This window comes from Patagioenas fasciata, chromosome 5 (assembly GCF_037038585.1).
Source record: "Patagioenas fasciata isolate bPatFas1 chromosome 5, bPatFas1.hap1, whole genome shotgun sequence".
Classification (NCBI taxonomy): domain Eukaryota; kingdom Metazoa; phylum Chordata; class Aves; order Columbiformes; family Columbidae; genus Patagioenas; species Patagioenas fasciata.
This window is the reverse complement of record NC_092524.1, coordinates 18,986,508-18,999,051: the sequence shown is the minus strand read 5'-3', so window position 1 is coordinate 18,999,051 and position 12,544 is coordinate 18,986,508. Positions and strand designations below refer to the sequence as shown.

At 45.5% G+C, this 12,544-nt stretch overlaps 1 protein-coding gene across 4 annotated transcripts in view; it reads left to right on the top strand.

The window, feature by feature from the left end:
* Positions 1 to 12,544, top strand: part of CD151 (CD151 molecule (Raph blood group)) — a 39,963-nt gene that overhangs the window by 23,768 nt on the left and 3,651 nt on the right. For all 4 annotated transcript variants that reach the window (XM_065839422.2, XM_071809032.1, XM_065839424.2 and 1 more), the window contains exons 3-7: positions 770 to 873; positions 2,494 to 2,685; positions 7,276 to 7,350; positions 9,814 to 9,918; positions 10,829 to 10,984. In XM_065839422.2, coding sequence (XP_065695494.1) covers positions 790 to 873; positions 2,494 to 2,685; positions 7,276 to 7,350; positions 9,814 to 9,918; positions 10,829 to 10,984 — 612 coding nt within the window. In that variant the 5' untranslated portion in view covers positions 770 to 789. The remainder of the gene's footprint in view (positions 1 to 769; positions 874 to 2,493; positions 2,686 to 7,275; positions 7,351 to 9,813; positions 9,919 to 10,828; positions 10,985 to 12,544) is intronic.

Genomic DNA, 12,544 nt, shown 5'->3' with positions numbered 1-12,544 from the left:
GAGTGAAGAGAGTTAATTACTACAACATATTGCTGCAGTTCAAAAAAAATAGGGCATTTGAGCAGATAACAAGTACATTCCAAGCTACAGCTGTAAAGATTAAAAATAACCCAGACTTACAGAGGGGTCTGTTTAAGGCAGTGGTAACTAATGCCACTGAGTAAAGAATATTCATTGGGGACAGATTATCCATAAATGTCGAAGACAGAGGTTTCTGTTGCTGCCTTCAGAAGCAGCATTTACAGGCTGCAGTCAGGAGCCAGATACTGGGATTTTTCTGGGTAACAGGCTTGGGATTTCATTTATTTGAGTTCAAATAGGAGGAAGTGAGCGTGAACTATACTGAAGTTTCCTCACCATAACATTGATCACAGTTCACGGTTTTGGCTTGACCGCTTCCACAACGATAGGTCTGATCCCTCTGCTGCAAGCACTGATCTAAAGGAAAATGAGTCTCCAAAAGTTGACAGCAAGATGGGGAGAGAGAAGGAGGATGAAGGCAGTACAGAAAGGCCACATGCTGGTACCATCAGCCTCCCTTTCACACTGTGTCAGGTCTTATGCTGTGTAGGTCACCCAAATGGGTACAAGAGCTCTTTAAGCAAGCGCTGTCTAGAATCCCTGAAATCAGTTGAATGGCTTGCTCACTGGCTTACTTCAGCAGAAGGTAAGAAGTGAGAGTTCTTGCAGGAGGAGAGTTGTAATGCTGGCCTTTTGGGAGAACGGGTGTGATAACTGACTGACCCGAGCTTTTCTGATTCTTTTTCAGGAACTTGCTGAGCCAGAAAGATGCGTGAGTATACAGAAAAGAAGGAAACATGTGGGGCCATCTGTCTCAAGTACCTACTCTTCATCTTCAACTTCTTTTTCTGGGTAAGAAACTTCAGTCTATTTCAGAGGCACTGAGATGGCACTGCAGTTTTGGTGTCGGGTGCAGAAATCTTGGTCTTGATTAATTTTTTGGCAAAAAGCGCTGACATCAGTAGGACACAAATGTCATGCTGTGGGGTGAAATCTCATCCTTTGGGCTTGCCTGCCCAGGCTGCAGAAGTTATGGCTTGGCACTGTAGTCTCTGGCTGTTTCTAGGTTATGTTGGCAACTATGGAAAATAACAGGGAGCCTGAAAACATACTTTGTTTTTTCACCTGGCTTGCTTTTTCAGAGAGCCTGAGGACTCCATTGTCTTGCCATTCCTGCTGTTAAAATGGCAGAGGGAGTCCTGGAAGTGGAGTGGGACAGCTAGAGCAAGGGTAACAAACCACCTTCTTGCAGCTGGGTCCAAGCTAGAGCTTTCTAGAGTTGTTCTTTCCATCAGAAAGTGACTGATGCCAAGGGATTGTTCTTTGCTGCCTGGGACAGAGCATTGGAGTGTCCAGGTCAGACCTTTAAGGAGAACTGTCTGAGCTTACTAGAAGTTGCCGTGTACACAAGCACAGGCACGTTGCGAGAAGAGCCAGAGGCCGCAAATGTAACTGCAAAGAGCAAGTTTTATTTTAGTTACCCCTCTCTACTGGGGGATCTCCGTAGCCGCACCTGAGCTCCCAGGCAGAGGTGGCGTAAACGGGGACACAGGTGCTGATAAGTTTAGCCCTGCTGGAAGATCATTAGACCGGCTACGCTCGCCTATATTTAAAGACTTAGAGCAGATGCAGCTTCTTGCTGTGCTATGCTCTTTCTCAAAACAAAGCAGGAATCTCAGACATAAGGTACTGTAGGGTTCCTCTCAGCCCTGTGTTATCTCACACAGAGGTTCTACTTGTCAAGCACATGAGGTCAGTAAAACAAGAAGTGTGACGTGTGTGCTTTCTTTATACCCCAGCTGCGGGTCACTTGAGCGTGCTTACCTTTCTCCTCTTCACCCAATCTTCCGCAATTCCCATACAGTTGCATAAAACCTCCAGAAACACAAGGCTTGCAAAGAGAGTAGAGACTGCTGGCTGGCTTCTCCATGTTCATTTGCTGGAAGGGCTAGAGTTAACCAGCCAGGCTGTTTAGCTCCTTGACTGCTTTCTCCCCAGATGTATAGTCTAGGAAGGAGATGATGAGCATGGTTGCCATTTATGGATAGTATTGCTGCCTGACAAACAGTAGAAAGATTGCTGATGTAAAGCTGTTTTCTTGCCCTCTGTGCTAGGTAGCACCCCAATAGATTTGACATTTTTTCATGTTTGCCCAGATAACAGTGTGGCTACTTTTGGAAAGGCTCTGATCCAAGTACAGATCGCTGTGGACAGGTAGATGCTTCAGAGAGCTTTCATCTCAGGCTGCCTGGGGTGCTCAGCTGGCCACCTTGATGCCCAGCCCCTCCCAGAGCACTGGGGCCTGCTCCTGGTCCGTGTGAGACCTCTGGGAGTCCAGCCTTTAGTGTGGATCATCTTTGGCTCTGCTTACAGAGCTGAAGCATGTCCTGGTATCCCAGTCCAGTTCCTCTAGGAGGTGAGCAAGTTCATGCATCAAATGCCCTTCATTTGCTTGCTACTCTCTCTGCGCAGCTGGCTGGCGGGGCTGTGATGGCCGTGGGTGCCTGGACCCTTGCTGAGAAGAGTGACTACATCAGCCTGCTCTCCTCCAGCACGTATTCGGCAACTGCTTATATTCTGGTGGTGGCTGGGGTGGTTGTCATGGTTACCGGCATCCTTGGTTGCTGTGCCACCTTCAAAGAGCGTCGGAATTTGCTAAGAGTGGTAAGTTTTGCTTGGTTATTTTGTTTGGGGAGGATTCACCCAATTTTCTCTTGAAGCGTGCTGGAAAGGAGGGAAACATCTTGGTTGTGTTCTGCACCTACCTTATTTGTTTGTCCTAGAGTAAATACCACTAAGGCCTCCAGCTCTGAACAGCAGTGCTGTCCTTGTCCTAGGGGACAGGTTCTACTGGAGAACATTTCCTTTCATCTACCCAAAGAATGTGCTTACCACCGCGTGGTTCAGAAGTACAAAGTATAGCCATAATACCTATATTTTGTGTAAGAACACCTATTTGAAACTATTCCAAACAAAATACTGTGGCTTCTGTCTCTTCCTTCTTCCTGCCCATCCCATATTCTCTTTTGGAAAACTGGAAGAGAGAGTAAAATACGAGAGACAAAACTGGCTTTTAATGACAATATGTTCAAGCCAAATCAACATGCTTTTTCACTTGTCAAAAATCAGAATATTTCTGATGAGTATGTTCTTTAATTGCAAAAATGTTAGTTTTGCTTCCACAAAAGAAGCCACACTGTTTCGATAATCTGCTGCTTTTTTGCATGCCTTTCCCTGTGTTACTTTCTGCTCACCCACCTTCACTGAAGTTTTCAACCAGCCCTAGGGATTCTATTCTGCTTCCTCCCTCTCAAATTTCCCTTTCAGTCTGGAGTGTACCGTGGTGAGTGCAATGACTGAAATAACAATCAGCGGCTCTTTGCTTTCACAGTTACAGAAAAGGATACATCAGCGACTCTTCACCAGGTCCTTCCCTTGCAAATTCCTATTCACCTGACTGTCCCATTTCCCCTCTTTTGTTTGGATAGAGGAGGAGAAATAGGAGTTGCAAACAAGGCCTCATAATCCCTGTGAGAGGCAGAGTAGGGCCAGGAAGGGAGAATAAAACACAGAGGGCACAGTAAGTGCGTTGCTGTGCTTGTTCATTAGGCCCCTGGTGTGTAGCTGTCGTTTTGGCCTTGCTTTACTTACCCTCCATTCCAGAGAGATCTCCCTTTGTCTTTTTGCCTCAGCCAGAAGCTATGGTTGAAAATCCAGTGGGGTTTTCTTTGTTATTCTGCCACAGAAAAATAATAATTGTCCCTTGGGAACAAAAGATCACTCTGTCTCCTTACACCACGCATGCTTTCGGAGTGGCTGGTTGTGACAGGCCTATTGTTTCTTCTTGCCTGTGCTCTGCTCTGAGTGCCAGTGAGTAATCTGCACTAGAGATAGGGCTGGCTGAGCCTGTCTGGAGTCCTTCGCCAGCTTTGAGCTCAGACAGTAATCCTGACAGCTTCACTGTTCATGCCTTGGGGCCTCTGCCAGCCTGTCCCAATTTCTGTCTTTACCAGAGGACCACGTAAATATGTGAGAAAGGACCGTAATCAGCACTGTCTGCTCTCCCCAGTGCTTCCTTGGTGCTTTTAAAAATCAATTATCGACAGCTTTGGCTGCTGTTTGTAAAATGCATATCTGGTTTTTAGTTTGTTTTTCTGTTGAAGACTCAGGAAGCTGTGAAATTTTTTGCTGCCTTTCTATTTGAGTTTTATAGGCCCGCTTCAAGGCTTTTCATAGTATTTCATTGCTCATCACCCACAGCTGCACCTTTTTCTTTTTGGTCATTGCTTATTTACTTTCCTGTGTGCCTCCCTTAGCCAGGTGATGTGCCGAGATTTGGGCAGCAGATGTGGAGTTTCTCTGGCTCGATGAACAGGCAGGGCAGTGGATCTGCAGCCTGGCTGGCTGTAGATGCTACAGTCCAGCTCTTCACAAGCACACATACCACTACTGTATTGTACTTTGGTCGAGATGCACGCCTGCATACACAGACTTTACATGTAGAAAACTTTACATGTAAAGAAAGGAGATGACTTTCTTCAGGCTTGGCCTCTCACACTGCCACTCCAGCTAGCTAGCTACCTTGGATAGGGAGAAGGGAACACAAACGGGTTATGATTTCTGTTCCTGCAACATTTTAGCCTGGAGCCCTCCCATTGAAGTGGGATTGCTGATCTAGTGGTATAGTTGTTACATATCTCTTCTTCAAGTAGTAGAAAGATCTCTCCAGAGAGCGATTTGGATCATAGACAGATTGAACCGTTCTTTGCCTTATTCAGAAAAAACACACTAATGCTTGGTGCTTCACTCAAACACTTGAAGCTGGATGGAAGAATTATGGATGTTGTAGGTCTTGAGACACCAATAGCCCTGACTCTGGCTTGGAGCCAGAGTAAGAGTAAATTTTGTGAAGAGCCTCCCCAAGGTCCAGGCATGTGTCTTCTACAGGCCTTTGGTTGATGCCACATTTCTGATTGTTTTGCTTCCTCTTGGGAAGTGAGCAGGGCATGCCCCTGCAGCTCCATGCCAGAGCTGGCCTCCTGCTTCCAGAGCACCTCTGCAATGCCTAATGAGAAGCAAGAAGAGCAGCCCTGTGCTCTGCATGTGTCCAGAGTGAAAGCTGCTGCCCCCCCTATGTCAGCTTGATACTTGGAAGTGGCCCTGAGGGAACGATGAGACAGGACCAGGATAATGATGCAGTGTATCAGCAGAGACAGGTTGGATGTGTGGGTGGCAGATGCAGTAACCTCCCTTACAAGGTGTTACAAAGGTCCTGTGACTCGAATTTTGTAAGGTCTGCTGGATTCATGTTTCTGTCCACCGTAAGCCGGAGTAATGAGCCAAGCTATGGTGACACAACTTAGCTCTACCTGAATGCCTGTGACATGATGACATGGAGAAAGGAAAAAATAAATAAAAGAAACTTTCTAGTTCATTGGTTGTTCTCAGCATCCTGCCACCCTCCTCCCCCCTGCCGCCTTTATAGAGAGAGATGATGTCAGAGCAGTTAGGTCATAACTAGGTCACAACAAAAGAAAGCCAGCCTTTGTGTCAAGGCCTGTGGATCATTTCTTGTCCCCTTTCAACCTCCTGCAAGTGTTGGGACCAGCCTTTAGCTATCTGACACACCGCTGGGTGACTCATTGCCCTGGTATGAATGGGTACCTTGTACAGACGTCTGCAGAGACCGTCACAGTTTGGCAGTGTGGGAGGATGTGGGCCTGGGGAGTGAAAGCCTAAGATTGTATGCTCAGATTAAAGCCTGGTCTGCAGATAAAACCCAGCTGTTCATCCTTTGCAGCTGCTGAATCCCAACAGGAGCAAAAGGCGAAGCCTGAGTGTGTGTGTCTGCATCATTTTACTTCTGCAAAGGGGCTTGGAAATACCTAGTGAAGAAGGGTGCACAGTTGGAGTGTAACCCTTGTGCAAACGAAAGACATCCATGCTGTGTAGGTCACATTGCAGTGTCCAGGTCTTCACTCTCCTTATTTGTGCCAGGGAGAGATGGTTTGATATCCAGTTACATTTGTAAGGAGCCATTTGCTTCATCCCTTGGGAGCAGCCATTTCTTAAGGTCAGGGTAAAACAGAAAATAGGAGATATTTTGTTTGTTCTATCCTGGGGAGGCCAACAGGGACTTAGCATGATGTCATTGTTATGGCTGGAATGGGTGTCTCTTCAGCTTTGTCTACAGAAAGATGAATGTAATAGCAGTCATAGAACAGCCTGGATCTCTAAAGAAACTGTTCATTGCTGACCAGGAGCAAGGCAGGGCCTGTGTGTTAGGATAGGAGTTCTACCTGAAAAACTCTCTTTGACCCCGATGAAGAAACGGCCACATCACCCTCTGTCTTCAAGTCTGCCTAGTCCTTTTAATCTAGTACACATGTTCCTCCTCATAGGTTTGACTTCCCTTTGTGTTTGTGTATAGGAACAGTGCCCCCAAACAGCTTTATGTACTGTCCATTTGATTCTTCTTGTGGTAAGCAGAGCACATCACTTTCCATTTCACTGCCATTAAGCCCTTTTAAGAAATAGTCATATTCTCCTCTTAGTTTTCTAAGAGCTCTTCTCACTTTGATTTTGAGATACCAGGCATTTCCCTCTAGATCCTAGTTCAGCAGAATGTATAGTCACAGTCCTGAGTGTGAATCAGTGCTAAAATCTATCTGCTTCAATAGTGCCCTTCAGCCTGTGGTTGAGCCCCGTGAAAGTCACTAGGAACATAAATCTGCAGTTTATGCTGGTGTACTATATCCTTGGTGAAATGAGCCCTTTTTTGCTTTACTGAATCATCATTACAACCTGTATTGCTCCTTCGTAACTTGGTGACATGCCTTAACCAATATCAAAACAAAAAGTTGAACATTTTTTTGTATTGATGTCAGAACCAGATGTTTTCTGTGGTGTTGAATGTAGTTATCAGGTTATCCAGCAACCACTTTCCTTTGTCCAGTGATCTTATCTCAGTTGCTTGCACTTTTCCATTCTCTATATCCCTCTGGCACTCTGAGTTAAACTCACACTTGCTGCTGCTTGTCTTCAGTTATCCTGTGGTTTGGTGGTTTTTTTAACCTGTGGGTTTGTTCCTTTCCTACCCTATTGAGGTATTAATCCGAGCCCTTGCCTTTGAATACTGCTGCAAAAAAGCATGGATGAAGACAGAGTCATACATTTTACCTGCTAATGAAAAGCTGGCTTCTGGCATCTCCTTACATTCTGTTCTAATGTCCTCCTTTTCCCATTGTTTTACAGTACTTCATATTGTTACTGTGCATCTTTCTCCTGGAGATCATTGCTGGAATCCTGGCCTATATCTATTATCAGCAGGTGAGTGGACATTGGTCCTTAGAGACTCAAACCAGGGAGAGGAAACAGCTGGTTATCATCCCATTTCTCCAGCCAGAAATGGGTTTGGGGGCATGGGACCTAGGGTCTGGTTGTGGTTCACCTTTCCACATGTCTGTACTCACTCCCCTCCTCATACAGAAGACATTAGATTATTGAGTGTTTTTGACAAAGTGGTGGTGGTTATTCTAGGGAGGCTGATCAGCCTTGCTGCTCAGCTCCTTCCTGTGGTTCACCTTTCTGTGCTGTTTTTCTGAAGAACTTTGTAGAAGACAATTTTTGAGGCTGTGTAAATATAGGAACTCTCCTAACACCCTTCAAGGCATAGTGCAAGCAACTGGAATCACGCTAGTGCCACTTAGTATATTCACGACATAGGAGCAGTTCCTGATGCATCCAGCAAGCTATCTGCTATATTTTTCAACTGGAAAAGATAATGAATGGTCCAGCTAAGAGGTCCTTTCAGGTTAAGAAGCTGTACTTCAACTGGGGGGCTGGAGTACAGCACAGGCTCCTAACAGCTGCAGTTCTAGCTTGGTACTTTTTGCAGTTACAGAGAACAGAGGCTTAAGTCATCGCTTTGTTTTTAATGGGAGTTTACCTACCAAGGCACAAACAGCCTGCGAAGTTGCTCTCATGTCTAGAAATTGATTTGAAATGGCAAATCAGGATTGTTTACAAGTGGCAGTCTGAAAAGCAGCTAGACATCCCCTCTTGTTGGCTTCACTGCCAGGATTCCTTGCCATTCCTATTTCTCTTAGGCCTTTTGTGCTTTGCCTCCCTAAAATGGGCACTGGTGGTTTGCAAGGAGCCAAATAACCATGCTGGCTCCAGCCAGGAGGGATCAGTGCTATGAGTGTGCATATTTAGCAGGGAAAGATCTATCCTGGCAGGAAGCCAGGGTCTGTTCATCCCTCCATGCAAAGGCACGAGGTTTGTACGTGATAATGAAGAGGAGCTGATCCTTAGGTTGAAATAAGGGACAACATATTCTGAGCTGTACCCTTGAGTGCCTTAGATCGTTTGAGGGCATCTCTGATAATAGCTGTGCTTCCCCTTGCCATCTGGCTGACAAATCCCCCATCTTTCCTGGTTGCAGCCTGCTTGCTCTGTTTGCCACTGTTTTTATTTCATCCCTTGCTTTGATGTCTAAGGCTTGTGTGTGTGTCTAAACTGTTTCTTTTGATATGTCTATTCCATGCTGCAGTTCTTCCCCGTGAGCCCACAGGTAACTGCTTTTATCCCAAGTAATAATTCTGCTGGTGGACTCTCCTCTTTATTTGCCTCTGATTCTTCTTAGCTACCAAACCTTTTTTTTTGTTTTTATTACACTAAGTCTTTTGCACTTCTGTAGGGCTTCTCAGCCCAGGATCTCAAAGCATTTTGTAAATATTAATGAATGAAGCCTCATATCATCTCTGTGAGGTAGGTGTCCCCGTTAGATGCATGGGCTTGGAAAAAACAGTGTTTCAAAGGGACAGTACACTGCAGATTGTATTTTGCACAGTTCAGCATAACCAGATGTTTTTGACCTCTCATTTACTGGTTACTATGTAGAGTAAAAGGTGTAGAGGGAGGCTACCCACCTGTTTCATTCATTAACCCTATCTAAAATGCCTGTTGACATTGTTAACTGGTATAGGAAACTTGAATTTCACAAGTGTTGGACTAAAGCAGTGTGTTGCTATATGAACCAGGATAACAAAAAAAAGATGCAGCTCTTTGTTGCTTTTTGGCTATCACCTGGATGGGTGAGATTAATTCAGATAGATTAAAAGTGCCTCCACAGGAATAAATGTTTGAATCAAATCATCTGAACATGCCAGTGGTTTATGATGATGCTTTCAGAAATTTTTCACTTGCAAATTCAGATTTTGTCTCTCTGTGACTGTTATCAAGAAAGGCCTCATAGTACTTTTGCAATCACACACTTAATTCCCTCCTGTGGCACCCTTCTTGATGCTGATACAAGAGCTATTCAGAATATGCGGCTTCAGTCCAGCATGCCCAGGGCTCTGATTTCTTCCTGCTCCTGGACAGAGTGATTTATTTTTTAGTATTTTGTCACAGGCTTCAGGGGAAGAAGACTGCACATGGTCTCATAGGCATATTTGTATTTAAGCAGGCACAGTTTTGTGTTCTTTTTTGATACAGGCACATCTTGGCAATTTTATGTATTCAACGTGCGGATCCATATGTTGATGCGTAATGCAGGCTGAACTTAGGTCCTGAAGCACCTTCTTCCAGTTAATAAAATAGAGGCATGATCTGTAACCAGTTGGAAATAAGTCTGTCCAGTCCAACCTTGGAGGATGATCTTGAAGGAAGCTGTAGCTTCCACTAGGCTCTCTCCTTTTCTCTTGGAGCAAAGGTGTGCAGGGTTCTGGATCACTCTGAGTGGTGAGTTTACCTTGTGATTTTATCCCATTTGTCTCTTCCATTCAGTTGAGCATGGAGCTGAAGCAAAATTTGAAGAACACTATGACCCAGAAGTACCGGAAGGCAGGAGAAGAGAGTGTTACCAGTGCAGTAGACAAACTGCAGCAGGAGGTGGGTATCTTTAGAGGCAGAGAGAATTAATGCAGTTGCAGGGCTTAAAAATCAAACACACAAAAGGCATCATGGGCTCTTGACATCCCAAATACGGAAGTTTCCTCTGTATGTTGAGTGCATGTTGTGCTTCTGATTCGAGACAAGGTTGGGTGAGGTGCCCAGCCTGGGCCATGCAACTGGCAGAATTGCATGGTGTGATTTCTGAATTGCATGCCCAGTATCACTGGGGAAGCAACATCTGAAATACTCCCAGAGTGAACTGGAGCTGTCACATCACACTCACAGCCATTTTACTTCTCATTTCAAAGCTCTGGAGAAATTGCTAACATTTTTCATTAAGCTCATCAGTACTCTAGAGAGCAAGATGAAAGAGTCTGCCAGCCACTGTTGCTAGCTGTGCCTGGCTCAGAGGCGGTTCAAGTTAGGGCTGCCTCAGTTCTGACAGGCTTTCCCACAGAAACGACCCTTGTGCATAGACACTTCCAAAGCATGGGGCCTACTTTGTGTGTACTGCTGTAGCAGGTGTACTTGTGGTAGTAACTGGTAATTAAGCTTACCTGGTTACCACCATTAACACTCTTTATCCAGTGATGAAGAGCTGAGGCAACTGCAGGTGCGCTTTGGTTACAGTTCATCCCAACAGTAACCAGAAACCACAAAAGCTGAAAGATGGATGAAGCTGCTATTTAATGACCTTTTTGGGCACTTCTAACGCAAAAGTAGGTCTAGTAGCCTAAACCAACACACAACAATAGTTACAGTAGCCCAAAAACAACCAAATAAAAAAACCCATGAGATAGCTGGAGTCTTTCTGCAAAAGAGAGTGAAAACCAGGGCTTGGTGTGGGAGGCTGGAGGAAGGAGGTTGCAGTGCTGCCAGGCTCAGCCTTTGCTCTTTGTGCATGCAGTTCAAGTGCTGTGGGAGCAACAACTACACAGACTGGGCTGACAGCCAGTGGATCAAATCTCCAGAGGCCAGTGGACGGAAAGTCCCAGACAGCTGCTGTAAGACAATAACCGACCTGTGTGGCCGAAGAGACCATCCTTCCAACATCTACAAGGAGGTAAAGAGCAAAAGGGCTTCAGAGCTGCTGTCACTAAGTAAAGGAGGTGGGCAGGGTGTGAGGGTGTTGGGTTATTGCTGTAAACTGTCGGTATGCTTCAAAGTCAGTAGGATTCCTTAAAAGACAGAATTCATTTCTCTGGTTCAGCATTCAGCTGTCTAGGCTGTTTTTTTATTGTAGATACAGAGAAAAATAATATATTATTACTGCAGGGTGTGCTAGTGATAGGGGGAAGTGGGAGAGATTGTTGGATCTAGCAAGAGACTTGGATGTGAGCCCTACATTTGACACAGCTTCCTGTTGCTGGAATTACTTGGTGAGGTACAAATGGAGATACTTCTGGCCTTTGATTGAGGTAGTGGGATTTGACCTATAGCATGAAGAAACAGCATATGAGGAAGAAAGAGGGCCCTGTAGCAGACAAATTTGGCCAGTTCCAGCAGGCTGCAGTTCGAGCTGAAAAGAAGGCTGAAGTTGAGATAAAGGTGTTTATCTCTTTTCTAGAAGAAGCAAATTGAACACCAGACTGGCTGAGTGTGTAAACAGGCAGCTCTCAGACCATTTATTCATTCAGTTTGCATAAGGCTGGTAAAAGTTCTTGCATTTATTTTGGCACCATCTAGTTCTATCACCTGGCTTTAACTTGCTCACTGTGATGCTCTCTATGGAGTAGCATAGTCCTTTTTCTCATTAGTGGAACCAGCACCTTGGCTGGCTGTATTGAGCCCTGGAGAGCAGTGGCTGGAGCTTTTTCCTTGTTCCTGTCCTTGTGATGGTTGAGGAGGGCTGTGGATGAAGAGGTGTCCCCTCCAGAGCAGGTATTTCTTCTCACAATCTGTGTTTTGAGCACAACTCAGAAGAGGAGTGTGAATAATATCTACATTAAGCCAAGCAACTCAAACACCTGAAAGGAAACCAACCGTCTGTCTTTGTGGAATGAACAGGGAGATGGAGTCCAGTCTTTCTGATCTGTCAAAGCACACGTCCAGCTGCTTGGCTGGGTTTTGCTCTGCAGGAAGAAGACTTTCCCATAAGGTTTGCACCCAACAAGGAAGTGCAGAAAAGAGTCCAAGCACTCATGAGGTGTTTCTGAGAGTGGAAACCCACAATCATTTGAGAGGCAGAGTTGACAATTCCTGTCCTCTCCTTGTGCTGGGTGAACCTGGAGGTAGCTGCCCAGCTGCATTATTCAGAGGGACCCTGTAGGCTGCCAAATGTTTTGGGCTAGTTCTAGAGCACAAGAAGCTGTAAGGGGAGGTTTGGATCCACCGCCAGATGCTGCATATCATGATATGAGGTCTCAGAGTTCAGAAAGGATTTTAGTAGCTTTGGAGAAGAAAAAGATAGGAAAGGGTCAGATCAGGGAACACAGGAGTAGCTGGTTTCATATCAGGATAGCTGGGGCTGAGTGTAAAACCCAGTACTGTAGTGGGAAAAGTGAGGCCTTTACCATCCCTCCCTGGAGGGCTGCGTGCTCACTCCCTCCCTCTGCCTGTGTGTGTGTAGGTGTCTGTGTTCATCTAAGCTCCTGGGGCAGGAGAGTGCCCAGCACCCTTGGGG